General features: G+C 34.1%; 1 protein-coding gene and 1 non-coding gene across 3 annotated transcripts; both read right to left on the bottom strand.

Moving 5' to 3' along the window:
• Positions 1–185: 185 nt before the first annotated feature.
• On the bottom strand, positions 186–18,171 carry LOC131942514 (uncharacterized). 2 transcript variants are annotated; one of them, XM_059302419.1, is made up of 6 exons: positions 17,955–18,171; positions 17,462–17,529; positions 13,441–13,697; positions 8,810–9,050; positions 4,150–4,221; positions 186–1,591 (listed from the first exon to the last, which is right to left on the bottom strand). In XM_059302419.1, exons 2-6 carry the CDS (start codon positions 17,505–17,507, stop codon positions 1,533–1,535), a joined length of 675 nt encoding a protein of 224 aa, XP_059158402.1. In that variant the 5' UTR covers positions 17,508–17,529; positions 17,955–18,171; the 3' UTR covers positions 186–1,532. The 2 variants fall into 2 exon arrangements, with proteins under 2 accessions (XP_059158402.1, XP_059158403.1); XM_059302420.1 differs by lacking the exon at positions 186–1,591 and adding an exon at positions 2,035–2,117.
• On the bottom strand, positions 11,631–11,702 carry Trnah-gug (transfer RNA histidin (anticodon GUG)). Its single transcript has one exon. It is a non-coding gene; the product is annotated as a tRNA-His (tRNA).
• Positions 18,172–18,835: the final 664 nt, after the last annotated feature.

The raw sequence follows: 18,835 nt of genomic DNA, 5'->3' as shown, positions 1-18,835 counted from the left end.
TTTATGTTTCTTCTAAGGTAATTTAACGAAATAAGATACTATTATGTAGTGATACATAGTTAATAAAAATATTCAATTTCAATTGCTAAACTGTGTAGTAAATTTAAAAACTTCTTTGTTTAGTAAAATTTGTAAATTTGAAACACTATAAAAACACTCAAATCAATATTTCATTTTAATTGTAAAATTTGAAAAAAAATCTTTATTTCATAAATGTCAATAGTATGTGAATAAAATAATATGAGGTATGCCTTATTGTTAACGAACTGCACAAATTAATATATCATTTATAGAATAATATGTATCACTATAAAATGACGAAAAAACGTTTATACCAATTTTAAAACAAGTGTATGAGTATGATTAACTGGCAAGAATGATTTTAATTCATTTATGTAGCCGGTGTAATGACTATTTCTGCAGAAGATCCTTGTAGAAAAACATAAATCAAGTTCTGGTTTAACTAGTTTCCTTAAATTAATATTAATTTACAATGGCATGTCATTTGTAAATCTCTAAATACAATTCATTTTAACAAACCAAAGAGGATATTACAGACTGTTGCAGGTATTCAACATTAAAAGTTAGTATGTTTCAGCATAAGAGATTAACTACTCGTGAATTTTAAATGATTCGGATAATATAAGAATTAACATATTTGTTTTGTATATCTATATGATTAGAAATGCACGCATAAATTATCACTTATCTGTTTAAATAGTGTGTGCTTATACTTAAATAATAGTTATATGGTTTAATTGCTTAAATTGAAGTATGAAGTGGTGTTAATATTTTAACAATATGACAATTCGATAGATGGACAAAAATAGTTTTAATTGACATTTCTAAACGGTAGATGGGAAAGAGTAATATTGTTTAATATTGAGCAGAGAGAAGACCCGCTACATGAAGACTCGACTTGTTATCCCACATTTTGTTGGATTTCTAGTATTGAGTTTCAGTATTCCTACCGAGGTAATGTCAGTAAATTCATGATGAGATATGACAAATTTAGATATAAAGGGAACTAACTCAAAAGAAATATTTTGTTTCTTTCTTTACGTAAGTATTTCTCCGATGCGGCTTTTGTTATTAGATTAAAGGACAGCATGAATTATATTTATTGTTAATATTATGATTAGTTTTATAGCAAGGTTTGGGATAGTGGTGGCTTTATCATAAAAAAATTAGAGTAACAACAAGAAATACAATCATGTAGGCCTACATCGTTTCGAACAGTGGCGTAGAAGAATGTTCAGTTTTGCTAATCTTTCATATTGATTAATTTTAATGAAAATATGGAATCAAGTTTAGATCCGAAAGATTGAATGACTTTTTAGGCTTGAAATTTTATTCTAGATAAAAAGCATAGATATTTTGTGTTATTGTATATCAATCAACACTTTGATCTTTAATGTATTTATTTTTAAATTTAGACGATGTTGTTCCGCCAATAATATTATTCTTAAAAAGTAAAGAATCTTCAAATTAAAACAAAACTTTAGGAAAAAATGCAAAGAAGATGAATGCCTTTATGGGAATCCACAAGCACAAAATGCCAGTACAACCAACATCATTTCCAGTAGAAGATCTGTGTGGAAAAATATAAATTAAGTGAGTTGTCCACCCATCGTTACATTTTTAAAATGATTCTGACAAGCAAAAGCGCAAATCGAAATTCCCCCAGTGATTAAAGAAAAAAAATGTCTTTCATAACTGCATGATGTTACAAGCCTTTCGTTAATTTAAAAAAAAATGAAATTACATAACAATTAACTTCTCATGTTATCAATTAACTTATCTTGGTTTACGAAATTGATAACAGACATTTGGTAAATTTTGTTATTCAATGAACACAATGTTAGTGAGAACTAAATATGTAGCGAAGGAGTGTCTATATTGACGGTAGTCAGAGTGTCTTACGAAATAAAACTGCACGTCCAATAATAACTAAACATTCTATATTTAGTGAAACCACGCTAAAATACAAAAACGCATATAATTTTGATGCTAATTTGAAAAACATTTTGTTACCTTTTATTCAATGTTCGTCGCATATCTCTATTATTATTTGATGAAATAATGAAAGCTAGTTATTGTGTGTATACGATGTGTCTCTGGTGATAAAGAGAAGGAACTTGATACAGGAGCAGCATATGACTTTTCTCAACTCATTGCCAAGGTTTTGCGTCTTAAAGAAGACAATCCAGCATTGCTGTCTAAGCTCCGGCAAAGCACGGATTGTGGCAGTAACTGGTGCTAAGTAAGTGGCGTAAAGGTGGAGATACGGGTTGCCTTTGACGTTTTAATATCTCATTGACGTCTACTGCCAGCGTCAAGCTCGGCAGCCTTAAGGCTAGCGAGTTCTTCCAGGAAGATTGTAACTCTAGCACGCAGGTAAAAACAATTTAAATACCCTCACTGGGTACCAGTAGAAATATCAACACCGGTTACTATTACAATCATCACCGGGTACTATTACAATCATCACTGGGTACTATTACAATCATCACCGGGTACTATTACAATCATCACCGGGTACTATTACAATCACCACTGGGTACTCTCAGAACAGGGGTCATCCATTTATGACGTCCACTTTTGACGGACCCCACTCCTCCGAAGACGTACACAATGACTAGAAGTTCTCGAACTACTGCATTAAGTGTGTATATACTCTGTGTGTATATAATATTACAAATACCGGTAAAAATAGGTTTTATTAATCTTCGTGTCTAGATTTACAATGAAATGTGTTTACAAAAATTAATGATAAAAGCTTGTTGTATTGTAATAGTTTTCACTTTGAATGAAACCAATACAGATCCATTTTTTTGCTAGGTTTTAAAAATTGTAATAAATTTTAAGTATTTTTGATTAATTAAAAAGAATATATTTATAGAAAAGTATATTATATTTTTTAATTTAAATATTTACAAAATAAACGGTCACGTGTATCAATTTCTGATACTTTTTTTTAAAATATGGAGGAAATAATGCCCAACATTACACAAGTCACTTGAAAGTCACACATAGAAAAAATAAGCAACAGTCTTACAAAACGGCAGCGGCTAGCCCTAGAATAAAAATTACTTTTAAATCGATTCTTTGATAATAACATAATAAATAATTTTAAATTCAAATAAGACAACGTATAGCTGATCATTTAAAGAATAAATTGAAATCAAAATTGGATTTTACAATGTATTTACAAGAAATGTTTTTTTTTCTTTTTTTGTAGTGTTGAACAATTAATTGTATTACTTTACACGGCTTTTATTTTCAGTCTACTAAACTAATGGACGTCCACATTTGGCCACTCCCCTCCCCGTGTCCACACGCATTCGCAAAAGTCATTTTTTTTCGTATCCCCCACCCTCTATGTGGACGTCATAAATGGATGACCCCACATTATCTCTGGTACCATTATAATCATCACTGTGTACCATCAGAACAGCATCTCTGGGTACCACAAAGAATTAGAACATGGAATCTAAGTATGGAACGTACGTACTATGAAATGACTGATTATCGACATGCTATAGATAACAAGCAACATAAATTCCATGGTAACCTGCAATAACATTTCAAGGCTGAACATCGCTGCAATACAAAAATCACGATTAAAAAAAGTCTGGTCTGTGTAATAGAGAATGAATGTAGGCCTAAATTATTTTGGCTAGGAAAAATAACTGCAGAATTTCGATAATTTTGTGGGCTGCGCATTCAAAAATTCCCTGTTATGGAACTGTGCTTTGCTATTGCTTCGCCTAATCACAAGTCCGGGTAACTTGATTATCTCATACTCTCCGACGCTCTACGGTGACAATGAGACCAGTGATGCTTTCTACTGTCTACTTCCTAGGAAAGTTGGGAATAGCCAAAGTAGAAGAGAACAGACGAAGACTTCTCAAGTCTTGCACATATTAAAACACCAGCATCACCAACTCCTGTTGTTTCCAGACAAGCGACATCAGCATGTATCAAGGCACAGGCATCAAGTTGAGTTAATAATTACCACCACAAACATCTTTCAACTGCGTAGGGCTCACACGAACCTTTCAAAGTACAGCATTCGATATTGACTCCTCATTGGATTGTCTGCAACATTAAACTAAGACCAAAGGAGATCGGTTTCTCAATACTTACCCGGTGACATGGACCTAGATTTGCTAGTAGATCTAGAGCTAGAATACGTTACGTTGACAATGTGGCCACGCTCTGTAGAAAACACAATGGAAGGCTCCTTTAAAGTGACTATATTTTCTGTGTCTTATAAGAAAAAATTATAATCACTTTTGTTTTATTCAGCTGTTTACTTATTTTTATTTTTTTTTATTTTTTTTAAATACTTTTATTTGCAATTAAAACAAGTACATCAACATCAAAGTTTTTAACATAATTTTGAACATCAAATGAAAACGAAAGGTTTTGCAAATGTACATAATGAATATTTACATGATGTCATGTATTTGATTATAAAAAAATTGCAAAGGATGACAGTAAAAGGGGTGAAGGTCAAATGAAAGTGTCAGAAGTCTGGGTGGGGAGAGGAAAGGAAATTTTTCAGAGAGGGTCAATGGGACTGTGAAGCATTTTCTATGTAGGGAAACAACTTAAGTTGACTAGTTGAAAGGGTGTTGTAGTGGTCGCATTGAGTTTTCAAAAGGCTGCTGTGTGAAAGATGAGGGGAAAGAGACAAGATTTAGAACTTTAAATAAGTTCTGGATATTGATGTTGCGGTGGGTGGTGGGGTCGTTGGAACAGTTAAAGGGATTGTGGGGTTATCATGTCTGAGGGTAAAGTGGATAGAGGGGGAGAGAGGAGGGGGTAGATTTTTTTTTTATTCAGCTGTTTATGAACAAAAATCTTCCTATTTAAAAAAAAAAACTAAATAAATGTAAGTGTATTTAAAGTATTATTATGTGTATTTCGGACTTCTATACTGGCAAAGCGGCTCATGTTTCAATAGCATTAGAAGAAAAAAAAAGATGATGAAACGGGTAAAAAATGCATACAGTATTTGCTAAGTTTAACACGTACAATATTTAATACATCGAATAATTCAACTATTTCATAAATTAAATACAAAAATATAAGCGTGAAATAAAAATAAGCTGACAGTGAGTTCCCCTAAACTAATAAACCGGGAGTGATCTCCCCTAGACTTTCTCGAATATTTTTATATAACTTGGAATATAGACATGATTTTTAATTACTTAAACTTTTAAAAATAGAATAGAATCTCATAGAAAAAAGAATTGCTCACCAAACGAACGCCAAAACAAAATGTGAATAATAGTGCGTTATATTATTAGTACTTTATAAATTTACATGCGTTTTTTGAGAAATCGGAAATAGCGTAAATTAGTACTTCTGGTACACGGAAATTACTCAAAATTTGACAGAAGGTAGAAATTTCATTTATCTATCCTAAATAGTACTCAAGTTATAGACTTTTGAAGAATTCAAAGGAGAAAAAGAACGGTTTTCGTTTATCGGAAATCGCTCAAAAGTTGATATGGATCTACGATTTTGATAAAATACTTATATATGAAATTTCATCAATCTAGCTGTAAAGGTACTCAAGTGATCGTGTTTACACACAGACAGACACACACACACACAAACACACGGACATACGGACAAGATTGCAAAATTATGTTTTTCCGTATCAGTGAGGTGTAAAACGTCAAAAAATCTCGATTTTGTTTTTCTGCATGATTACAAGACTTTCTCTATACTTCGTATATACGAGAAAGTAAAAAAGTAAAAGTTGGTTATGATACTTCCAGGGGAATCGGACAAGAGTGATGTTAGGTAGGTTTGTGCACATTTACAGTAAATCTAGTCGCAGACTTTACAAATATGTAAACCTTTCATGTCCTTAGATAAAGGCCAGCCACAAAGATCACACACATCGTGAAAATCATCCATAGCTTATACTTTTTCGTTCTTATTTGCAATGTTGGAAGTGATTTCCTCAACCACAATTAAATATTACTTCGCAACTTGTTTTGCACCTTGTAGGCCGTTGACTTCGATTTCTGCCTAATATTCGTTCTGAATTTTACTTTATAAACTTTGCTTCTCCCAGATATTGAAGTTTTCTCTCCTAGATGGGCTGCTGCCTCCACCTATCAAGCTTCACCAGCAAAGGGTTCGATGTCGGGGCTTTACGGTTCAACAAAAATGAGCTTTACCGATCCGGCAACGTCAGCCTATAGCCTAAATTTTAAAGCTAAACCTCAACCTTCAAGACAAAAATCGAGTTCCCAAAGTAAAAGCGTATCCAAATCCTAAGCCGACATCGTTCTAGTAGACATAAAGCGTAAACCGTTCATGAATTCAATTTTTTATTCGTTTGCGCCCAAGACACAGGGAATAGATAAAGTAGAGTTCATCTGTTCGTCTGTTTCAGTGGCTTTGGCATTAGAAGGGAAAGTGCTACCAGCACTATGCACAGCCGCCTTGATTTTCCCCAATGTGAGTTAGGTACCCATTAGAGTTGGGTGGACCCACGGACATTCTACGAACTTGAATCCGGACTCGAACTTGAGACCTCCGGGTTTACAGTCTAGCCGTTTTCTTATTAATCATTTTTAAAACCAGTCGGCTAATTAGAAATGTAGGGATAATATACTAATCTGAAGTACTACGATGAAATATGGTAATTGTTCACTTGTGTGACGTTTCTGCACACTACCTCTTCCTATTGTAACTTCAGATGGTGAATTTAAAAAAGATGGCCATGTCCTATCGTTATCTCAGATGGTGAATTGTCAATTGTGGCATCGTCCTATCGTTATCTCAGATGGTGAATTGTCAATTGTGGCATCGTCCTATCGTTATCACAGATGGTGAATTGTCAATTGTGGCATCGTCCTATCGTTATCTCAGATGGTGAATTGTCAATTGTGGCATCGTCCTATCGTTATCTCAGATGGTGAATTGTCAATTGTGGCATCGTCCTATCGTTATCTCAGATGGTGAATTGTCAATTGTGGCATCGTCCTATCGTTATCTCAGATGGTGAAGTGTCAATTGTGGCATCGTCCTATCGTTATCTCAGATGGTGAATTGTCAATTGTGGCATCGTCCTATCGTTATCTCAGATGGTGAATTGTCAATTGTGGCATCGTCCTATCGTTATCTCAGATGGTGAATTGTCAATTGTGGCATCGTCCTATCGTTATCTCAGATGGTGTTAAGTGTAAATTAGTGCCTCGTCCTGTCGTAACTTCAGATGGTTTCAAGTGAAAATTGTGGCCTTTCCTAACGCCTCAGCGTGTTGCTGAGCTGTAAGTTCATGTTCATAAAAGTATAGAGTTTATAATGGGTAAAAAATATTGATGTGATATTCCCTGGACTTTCTCGTACAATATATTTTCAAATTGAATCGCGATGAAAATGAATTGTGCCCCAACTGAAGTTAAATAAACCGGGAGTGATCTCCCTAAACTTTCTCGAATATTCTTATATAAAACAACATGGGATGGCAACTCGGGATATAGACATGATTTTTAATAAATTTTTAATTACTAAACGTTTTGAAATGGACGCGAGTGAGATAGTATTTGAGAGGCTCAGTAAAAAAAAATTGAAAATCATACACGGCGTAGTTACAATTTAAATGGTTATAAAATCCTGTCTATCTGGTTTTTTTCGGACATTACTAAAGATTGGATGTATTTGATGTTTTTAATATTTTGGGTAAATAAATAAAAATGTAAAAAAAGCAAAAACAAATTCGTTTCCACGTGTAATGGCGACATAAATAATGGCATCCTACTATTTGATAGGCTGCCATACATTTTATTGTACACCTTGTAAGCTAAATAAACCGGAAGTGATCTTCCCTGAACTTTCTCGAATATTCTTATATAAAAAATAGGGGATGGCAACTCGGGATATAGACGTTATTTTTAATCCACTTTTTATTACTTAAACTTTTAAAAATAGAATAGAATCTCGTAGAAAAAACAAAACACACCAGGTAAATGCAAAACAAAATGTGTGTAACAGTGCGAAATATTATTAGTATTTTATAAATTCACAAACATATTTTGAAAAATTGGAAATAGCAAAAAATACTACTTCCGGTCAACAGAAGTTACTCAAAATTTGCCAGAAGGCATATACTTAGATTTTTTTACTTACGTGTGAAATTACATTTATTTTCCTGAATTAGTACTCAAGTTATAGGCTTTTAAAATAATTCAGTAGAAACATTTTTACTTCCGGTTATAGGAAATAGATCAAAAGTTGATACGGATCTACGATTTTAATATAATACTTATATATGATATTTCCTCAACCTAGCTGTAACGATACTCAAGTTATCGTGTTTACAGACACACACACACATACACACACACACACATACAGACATACGAACAAGATTGCAAATATATATTTTTTTCTAACTAGGGAGGTTTGAAACGTCGAGATCTGCAAAATTCTCGACTTTTTTGTGCACGATTACAAGACTCTCTATACTTTGTATAGAAGAAAGTAAAAAGGTGTATAATAGAGCGGAACATTAGTGTTGTTTAAATAAAATTTAATTCCTTTTTAAAAAAGTTAATTAAACATCTAATTCGGTAATATTCAATTGTCACAGTGCATTGTCATCTAGCTTCAGCTACTTGAAAAGTTTGAAAGAAATCCGGTAGAAATCAGGTTAACTGTCTGGCTATCCACTGTCCCACGTATTAATGATGGTAGTCAGAAGATCTGCTCTTGTGTGTCTTTGTTTCTACAATTTAATGTTGTCAAAACTGTTAAAAAAATTGTAACTTTGACTTACCCATAAGATCGGGAATGAATAAAGTGTTGTTTTTCTCAAATGGAGCTCTGTCTGCAAAAGTATTCGGGTTCGGAGCTGGATCGAAGATGAATCGCAAGGCCATATCTTTCCTCTCAAAAAACGGGTGGGTAATTTGAGCCAGCCACTGCATCGGAATAGTGTTATTACACCAGCATGGGATATATTTGCTCATTAACCTATTTTCGCATCCGACTTTAAGCTGTAGTTTAAAACTACAGAACTGCGAAAATATTTTAAATTTAGACAGTGCATCATTTTTTAGTCATGCAACTCTATGGTAAATAAATTTAAAGTACTGAAAAGAAATTGCATACAAAACGTTTTAATAATAAGCTTTTATGTAATAATGCACATAAAAAGAGAAAATAAATGATTTTCTTAAAATATATAATAATAAACTACAATTTTAAGAACTATAAAGAAAAGCGTCTTTGTCTTATGGATACAAGATTTGTGGTTTTTCATGGGAATCAAAATTTAATGATGTATTTGAAACTTTTGGTTATAGTGTGTTGAAAGTTATTTACATTATAGAAAGATTGGAAATTAGAAAATTGCGGTTTAGTTTAGTTACGTACTAAGGCTACATTTTCAATGAGTTAAAATCATTTTTAAAAAACAAGAGTGATATCCCCTAAAATTTCTCGTTTATTGAATTGTTTAAGTGGATAAGCTCAATTCAAAATCACTAAATTACTGATACTTTGTCCAATTTTTTTGTGTTAAGAAAATAATAACTTTAAAGACAAAATATATTGTCTTTTTAAAAAACTATTTTCATGACATTATTAAATTATAAAATCAGTTTTTTTCTAATCATACAAGCTCTCTACGAAAAGTTTTATATCCGTCATCACATTGCATTTAGCATGCATTTGAAGAAATCAGTCCGGTACGAGTCATCGTTTCTCATAAATCAGAAATAAAGTAATTTTTTTATGACAAAGAGTAAATCAAAATTTGAAAAATCTAAAAAGATAAGAACATAAATATATTTGTTAAAGTTTCGTTTACACAACTAAAACGGTGCTCAAGTTATCGGTATTTTAGAAATACAAAATAGAGTAAATTGCCACAACCGTTTAACGGAGGTCACTTAAAAGTTGTAAATAATCCAAGTTTAATTAATACTAATAGTTTCGCTGTCTGTCTGTCTATGTATCTATCTGTCTATCAATCTGTCTGACAAGAACGCTATAGAGAAAACACAAGCAAATTAAAAACTTTCACAGTAAAACGAAAACGACATATGACGTCACATTTAGCATATAGTAGAAAATAGTATCAAGCCGGAGAGTGCACACAGTAATATGACGTCATTGATTCTCGAGTAAACATTGAATAAAAAGGCAATTTTGTCTGATCTAAGTGGTTTGCGTGAAGAGTTTCTTTTATACAATTCTTTGGGTAGGGGCGAAGCCCCAACCTCGCGAAAGAACGTCTAAGCCGCCCCCCCCCCCCAACTCAAAAGAAATTTCTTCATCGATACTCTATAATAAAAATTACCGCCTAATTAATGTGTCTAATCTAAAAAGTGGTTTGCTTGCAGTTTCTTTCATGCAATTCTTCGGGTAGTGGCTAAGCGCGACACCAGTGTTTCTTTCAGACTTTTACCTCACCGGAGGGGGGAATTTTTTCTAATCTAATAAATGTTTAGCGTGCACAGTTTCTTTCATGCATCTCTTCCGGTAGGGGCGTGGCCCCGCCCAGGTTCTTCCTTTAGTTTGTATGATCTACAAATGCGACCAGTGTTTCTTTCAGACTTTTTCCTCCCCGGCGAGGGGTGGGGGTACTTGAATTTTTTGGGGGGCGGGGTAGAATTTTCTGGGAGGGGGCGGACACTGGAAAAAGTATATAATTATATTTCGTTGAATGGGACGGTAGACATATTTTGGGGTGTGTGTGTGGGGAGTAGAGTTGCCTGAAAGAAACTCTAAATGCGACTTTTGTCATGAATGAGATTAGGCGCATGGTTTAGGGATATGCCTATAACTATAGTTTGTATAATTTAAAGTACCAATTCTGGATGCAAATCCATTTTCAATGTCATTTTTCGTTTCCGGTTAAATTTAGGTGGTGCTTTTGGTTTTGGTTTTAGTTTAGAGAAAATAGACAGAACTATCAACCTATCGCCCGTTGTATCCTTCCTCAACGGGCCATTTTTCTCGTATCGTATACTTATAAAATTACATCTACATAACTAAACAGTGCCCAAATTATAGTGCTCACGAAGAAAATGAATAAAACACCACTTTCGTTTTTCAGAAATCAATAGAAAATAAAATACTTAAAAAAAACTTTTTAAAAAACCACGTTTTTCTTGTGGACTAAAAAGTAGAAAATAAATTTTTCTTCCGACCCTAGGGATCTACCATTGACTGCTCGTAGATTTTGTTCATACATTTGATGACAAAAAGCGTGGGTACGTTCACCATCAAATTTCCCGACCCATCTGCCCGACCCACGTTTTTTGTCATCAAATGTATGAACAAAATCTACGAGCAGTCATTTGTAGATCCCCTAGGGTCGGAAGAAAAATTTATTTTCTACTTTTTAGTCCACAAGAAAAACGTGGTTTTTTTAAAAGTTTTTTTTAAGTATTTTATTTTCTCCTTTTTAGTCCGTTGCTACACATGAAAAACGTGGTTTTTAAAAAGTTTTTTATATAGTTTATTTTCTACTTTATCTAATGACTTGATTAAGTTTGACTTGAATAAGTGTTTATAAATACACGGACTAAAAATCTTGAGCGACCGATACGCTTTAAACAGAGAAAGGGCGTAATTTAATTAAGCCTACATGCCGTGACCAGGATTCGAACCTGGGTTGTCGCGGCCACAACGCGAAGTACTAACCACTATACGATCACGGCCAGCGCGCTCACATCGATTGGGGCCGAAGTAACTGTGTCAATAGGCCTCCAGTCTTGTTTGTATGTTTAGAAATCATGTCCTCGATTTTATGGTCCTTGGGGCGTAATTTAATTAAGCTAATTTAGGTCTCTAATTGCTAGTTTTTATGATTGCATCTGAAATTGTTAGGCGAAAATAGCCTGCATTCCAAATTTCAGATCTCTAGAGCAATCAGAAGTGGGCTAATTTTCGATGTCAATTTTAACAACAAACAAACGCGAAGCTGAGTTAATAAAAACGTGTTAATAAAAATAGAAACATGCTTGTGGTGATGTAATGTGTATGAAAGGTGAATACGTGGAACGGATCACTGCGTGTGTGTATGTATCATGTAGTGAGACGCGAGGCCGGGTGTGTTGACGTGTATGTTGATGTACGGAGTAATCGAGGGTACAAGGGAAGTGACTGGTCGGGTGACAGTGGCTGTGTTGTGAGCGAGAGAAAGGTGGTGTGTAGGAATGAATGCGGAGGACATTTGAACGTTGGAGTGAAAGCAAACAGGTTGATGTGGGACTAGGGGCGCGTTTGAAGAGAAATAAAGGATACTGTTATACCTAGCCTCAATCGTGTTGGTTGTGCATTCTTTGAGATTCTGACACCCTCACAATGCTCATAAAAAGTAATACTTAATGTAAAATTTTGTCCACCTAACTTAAACAATACCCACATCATTAGCTTTTGAGAAATCAGAAGTACTGTAAGTACTAAATTAAATTACCAGAAATCTTTCAAATGTTGATTCAGAATAACAAATTTCATATAATGCTTATAGAACTATAAGACATTTCGTCATGGTAACTGAAACGATACTCAAGTTATTTTGTTGACAGACAGTCAGACACATTCACGGATATACAGACGAAATAGCAAAAAAAAAATTTCAGAAATTTTGCAACATTACAATGCTTAATGTTAACGTCGTACATAAATATACCGGTAGTTATCTCCCCTAAACTTTCTCGAATATTCTTATATAAAACAACAAGGGATAGCAACTCGAGATATAGACATGATTTGTAATCCATTTAGAATACTTAAACTTTTTCAAATGGAATAAAATCTCGTAGAAAAAAAGAATTGTAAGTGAACGCCAAATACAATGTAAATAATAGTGCGGATTATTATTAGTACTTTATAAATTCACATGCGGTTTTTGAGAAATCAGAAATAGCGTAAATTACTACTTCCGATCAACGGAAATTACTAAAAATTTGCCAGTAGGCAGAGAATAGATATTTTACTTACGAGTGAAATTTCATTTATCTATCTGAAATAGTACACAAGTTATAGACTTTTAAATAATTAAAAGTAAAAAATAGTTACACTTCCGGTTATCGGAAATCGCTCAAAAGTTGATACGGATCTACGATTTTGATATAATACTTATATATGAAATTTCATCAACCTAGTTGTAACGATACTCAATTTATCGTGTTTACAGACACATACACACACACACATACACACAGGACAATATTTCAAAACTATGTTTTTCCGACTCAGGGAGGTGTAAAACATCGAGATTTGCAAAAATCTGCAAATTTCGATTTTATTATTTTTTTTGCAAGATTACAAGACTTTTTCCATAGTTCGTATATACGAGAAAGTAAAAAGGTAAAAACAAATTTCTTTAAATGAAAACAGATACAATAAATAGAATCTTTAAAAAAATAATATCAATGAAAAATATATACTTACTGTCATCCAATCAGACTTATAAACTGAACACGGACCATCACGTTTCATACCACAAATTTCAAGGTAAAATCGTCCTTTGTCCATCAGATAAAGTTTTTCTTTTGGTACGTGCATGCGTCCGTAAACGTAAAGATCGTCTATCCCAAATCTGATACACCCAGGGCAATTTGGTCTGTAGCCGTCGATGGTCGCAATTATTCCATTTTCGTTGAGATATTTTTGCGTGGTGGCCACCAGAATTATTACTTGGACGTACTCTTAAAATATTATTACCATAAAGTAATTAACTCTAATTTGTTAAAAATATTACAAAATGTTGTTATTTTTGTTTTTATGCAAGTTCATCTATTTATGTAGACTGTGTTAAAAATTATGTGGATATATTAGAAACAAATGTAAAAAAAATTATTATAAAAACACATTATCAAAGCGTTAGTAGGGCTTAAGATAGTCGTTACTTTACTCAGTGAAAACGTATACGAAAAAAAAGTGAAATGTAGTCAAAACAAAGAGGTCGGCATGGTCTGGTCGGTAAAACTCGTGGTTTCGAAACAGAATAATCGCAAATTTGTACCCGCTGGTGTTCGATATCTGGGGAAAGCACCCCCATCGAAGAAGGGGTAAGACTATACAAGCAAATTAAAAAAGAAAAAAACAGGCTCAAATAGGAGTCAACGGCCTAAACTGTACATAATAGGCTGACATCTAGTACTTAATTGTGTTGGAGGAAATCCCTTCAACCATCACTTTTAAGAACGAAAAACAATTGAAAACATTTCAAAAAATAGGTGGAAAATATACAATTGCTTTGCAAACGTAAATCATGCAGCAGAAGGTCTTAGGTAGTTTTCATTGCAATCAGAAGCTATAATATTTGTAACATATTGCTCTCTGCAGATTATTCTTGCAATCTGATATGTGTGTAAAATTCGATATTATAGCCAAAAAGGTAAACCTAAAATATTTGAAGAACGCAAAAACCCATTTCTAATATTAATATGCAAATTATATAAAGGAAAACGACGAAGGAAAAAAAATTAAAAAATCAAGTCGGAAACTGATTTTTGTTTTACTTTGAAGCAATCTTTATTGTAAACTATCTAGAAAAACGTGGTTTTTATGTAATTATTAAAAGGAAGAACAGGAATTCAGAAACAAAAATAGTACTAATTACCCGCATAGGGTCCAAATATTACCACTGGTGAAGCAACTAAAAATACTATTTGCAGCACTAATGTGTTATTTTTTATATAGTTTTTGATGGCTGATTCACTTTGCTAGCCGTATTATATTTAGTTCTACAGACAGTTCTATGACAAATATTCTCAGGACAAATGCTCTAAGACAAAATATCACAGACAAAATATCTCACAGACAAATAATCCCAGCACAAAAGATACCAGAACAAAATATATCAGGACAAATGATAGCATAGAAAAATAGACTCAAACAAAATATCGCATGCACATGCGCATGCACATGCACATGTACATGCACATGCACATGCACACGCACACGCACACACACACACATAAACACAAACCCAAACACATACACATACACATACACATACACATACACATACACATACACATACACAAACACAAACACATACACATACACATACACATACACATACACATACACATACACATACACATACACATACACATACACATACACATACACATACACATACACATACACATACACATACACATACACATACACATACACATACACATACACATACACATACACATACACATACACATACACATACACATACACATACACATACACATACACATACACATACACATACACATACACATACACATACACATACACATACACATACACATACACATACACATACACATACACATACACATACACATACACATACACATACACATACACATACACGTACACGTACACGTACACGTACACATACACATACACATACACATACACATACACATACACATACACATACACATACACATACACATACACATACACATACACATACACATACACATACACATACACATACACGCACTAACATGGATCATATACTAAATATTCTAAAACTGGAAATGTAGAGACGATAAAATGACGTCATTGATTCTAGAATAAGCAAAAAATTTAAAATCGAATGGCGAAATAAAATACACAATAATAATGATGTTATCTATACTTGGTAATACAGACACTAAAATATCGCCTAATTTATTTGTCTAATCTTAAACGTAGTCTGCATAGAGTTTCGTTTAGGCATTTGTTTGGGTAGGAGGTCATAACACCACCACCCTCCCCTCCTCAAACCTTAGAAAGAATTTTGAAACACTAACTTCATGATTGAGGTTTAGCGGCGAAAATTAGGAAACGAGTCTATATTATAGAAGTAGGGTCTACATGAGTCTATATGATTTAGAAATGCGACCAATTTTTCTTTCAAAATTTATCTTCCACAGAGTGGGGGGAGTACTTGAAATTTTCGAGAGGGGTTGGAAACTGGTAACAGTACATTTTTGTATATAAATTCTATTTCGTAGCCGCGGGGATAGAAGAAAGTCTAAAGAAATATTTTATGAGGGATTTATCAATGCGTTACCAATCCTATATTCTTAAACGCGTGACCGTGTTTTTTAAAACTGAACTATTTGAATGTAAACAACGCCTACGCTATACTTCTTGGATCATACTTGTCGGGGCACATTACTGCCCACAACGCCCAGGACGTGCTGTATGAAAGCCTTGAGTGTACGCTAATTACTCTCCGTTATAGTGAGGTAGAACACACTTGGTCGGCCGCCTAGGTGTCAGAGACGTAGCAGGTAGCTATGGGAGCCCAGTTACACAACCACAAGGACGCCAAGTACGGCCCCTGGATCCTTAAAACTTACATAGGCGCCATGGTGCTTACAGGAAAAAACAAAGAGCGCCAAATAGCACCCTGGCAGGGCGCTAAATATTATATTGGGTGGGCGCCGGCGGACGCGCCTGATTCAATTTTATGAACGACCTCAACGCCCCATTCTTTCCATGGTCTATCGCACTGCTTAGAACAAACGTATGCGCCATAGTGCTCACGTGTGAGCCCGGGGCGCTAATTTGCCACAGCAGGGGGAGCTGTAGCATACGCCTGATTCGATATAGTCAACGTTTATTATTGCCCATCGTATTTTTATAGACTATTTTTAAACCAACGTAGGTGCCATAGTGCTCATAGGAGCGCCCAGGGTGCTTCGGGACAAGCACTCATCGGGGCGAAGGCGGCTGCGTATGTTGCAGTTTTACCGCGTAATATGGTAGTACCTATTTCGCACTATGCACGACGCCCGATTATTGGATACTTAAAGCTACTATAGCCATTCCGGAACTCTGGGCGCCAAATCTTTTATTGATTAAAATCTCACCCTCCGGGCGCCGCAAATAGGATTTTTTTTTAAAGGTGTCGACCTTTTATTTTTATTTCAAGTATTTAGAGAAACATTGCAACCTCCCAGGGCGAAGCCCTTGCAAAATAAAAATAAAATTGTTTTGCCCAACCCTCCCCTGGAATGTTCTCATCAACTCCCCAAAGTTGCATGACGATCGTATAAACTGTGTCAAACAAACATAGATTTCTACATTGCAGTAACTACGTGCCGATTTTGCATAAAAATCTGTATTCAATGACATTTTTCGTTTCTGGTTAAATTTGAATTTGAGGTAGTGATTTTGTTTTGGTTTCTGCTTAGATACAAAGACAACACTATCAACCTAGCGCCCGTTGTATTTCTCCCTCGACCGGTCCTTGATGTCGTAATATAATATATTATCACAATGTGTAAAAAGATCAAAGCTTTAATCAACTAGCGAAGGATAAACAGTAAAACGTAAGTAAAATGTGTCTGCAAGTAAAAACCTAGTAAACCATACACATATTCACATACATGTATAGTTACATAGACACATTAACGCACACACACGTATTACAGACACAGAACTATTCAATGACGTTCCCATTTACCTGTTAGAACCAAAAACAAACTCAATAACATTGGAGCCACCTGCATGTTTGGATTCTGATGCTGGATTCTGATGGTGGTATATGATAGTTGATCGAGCAGAAGATGAAAAATATTGAAATACATAATTACATAAAGAGCTTTAGTTAAACTAGCCTCGAACTTGATCGAAACCTGACTGTCATGTGCTTTTTTAAATGAAAAAAATTAGAAGTTCTTTTTTTTTTCAAAATAAATGACTTAAAACAAAATGTTAATCTTTGCTCATTACAACACAACCATTTTACAGTAGTATGTGTTACAATTTATGTTTTTTTAATATAAAGGTGAATATTTTATAAAAAAAATAATTGCTTGTTTTTATTTTAAAATCATTCGATTTAAGAATAATAATAACTACCATAAACAAAGGCATGTTATTTTAGAACTTTTAATGTACAGAAGAGATTACCTGACTTAAATAAAAAGCGAACTGGTCAAAACTAAATCGCTTACCTGCACCCAACTCACTAATATCATAGGATTACCCAACAACCTCCATTGGTCCTTAAAGTTTAAAGGATTAACAATCAGTGTTCTAAATTTGCAAACTTCACAATATGTTTTTACTTTTTGGGCTAGCCTCCCTACATTTTAAACTGAAGTTTCACTTAAGTACGATAAATTTAGATACATTGTACAGAAACGCCATGGTTTTAGTTACACAACAAATTTGTTCTTATATCCGTTCATTAAAGTTTGGTGCGACTCGATATTGCCATTGATTTTTAACATATTTTATATTGCGCGTTTGGTAATTCCCGATAAATCATACCTTTCAACATGTATATTTACATGTATCCTTTAATTTCTAGTAAAATTTTTTATTAAAAACGTTGTAATAACAAGCTTATAATAAAAAGTAGAGAATAAATGAATTTCTTTAAATCTCTATATATATAATTCTCTTCTGGGAGACGCTAGAAAACAAGCTGTAAACGCACTCTCTTACAGCCCCACCCCTACATGGTCTGATGAGCTGTGTTCACTCTAAATGTTTACAAACAGTCGGGTTTAGTGACGACTATTAGGGGCAGATAATTTAGTTTGAAACGATTTTTAAGAGTAGGGGGGGGGGTGTTACTAAGTGGAGTTTACTTTAACGGAGGGGGAGGGGAGGAGGGGGGGGTTATCGTCCTTAACGAGCTACTTATAGTGTTTTAAAGAAATATTTTCAGTGGCAGCGTTGGTAGTGTCGAATTCACAAATTATGAATAACTGAAAAGTAAAAAAAACAACAACTAAATAGAGGCGTATGATATGCCGCGGGTCGGCTCATATATTATAATTATCTACTGTTTAAATCTAATATATAAAGTTCAATTCTGTTTGTTTGT

The sequence above is a fragment of the Physella acuta genome, unplaced genomic scaffold (assembly GCF_028476545.2).
Source record: "Physella acuta isolate Inbredline_101_S28 unplaced genomic scaffold, ASM2847654v3 ptg000409l, whole genome shotgun sequence".
Taxonomy (NCBI): Eukaryota; Metazoa; Mollusca; class Gastropoda; family Physidae; genus Physella; species Physella acuta.
Note: the sequence above shows the minus strand (reverse complement) of the source record. Positions and strands in the feature narration are given on the sequence as shown.

Excerpts from the sequence above, each read along its gene's own strand:
- LOC131942514 (XM_059302419.1), bottom strand. The coding sequence starts at position 17,507 with ATGCAGGTGGCTCCAATGTTATTGAGTTTGTTTTTGGTTCTAACAG. Across the intron at positions 13,698-17,461 it reads TTTGTTTTTGGTTCTAACAG|AGTACGTCCAAGTAATAATT; the intron begins GTAAATGGGAAC and ends TAATATTTTAAG. Across the intron at positions 4,222-8,809 it reads ATTCATTCCCGATCTTATGG|AGCGTGGCCACATTGTCAAC; the intron begins GTAAGTCAAAGT and ends TGTTTTCTACAG.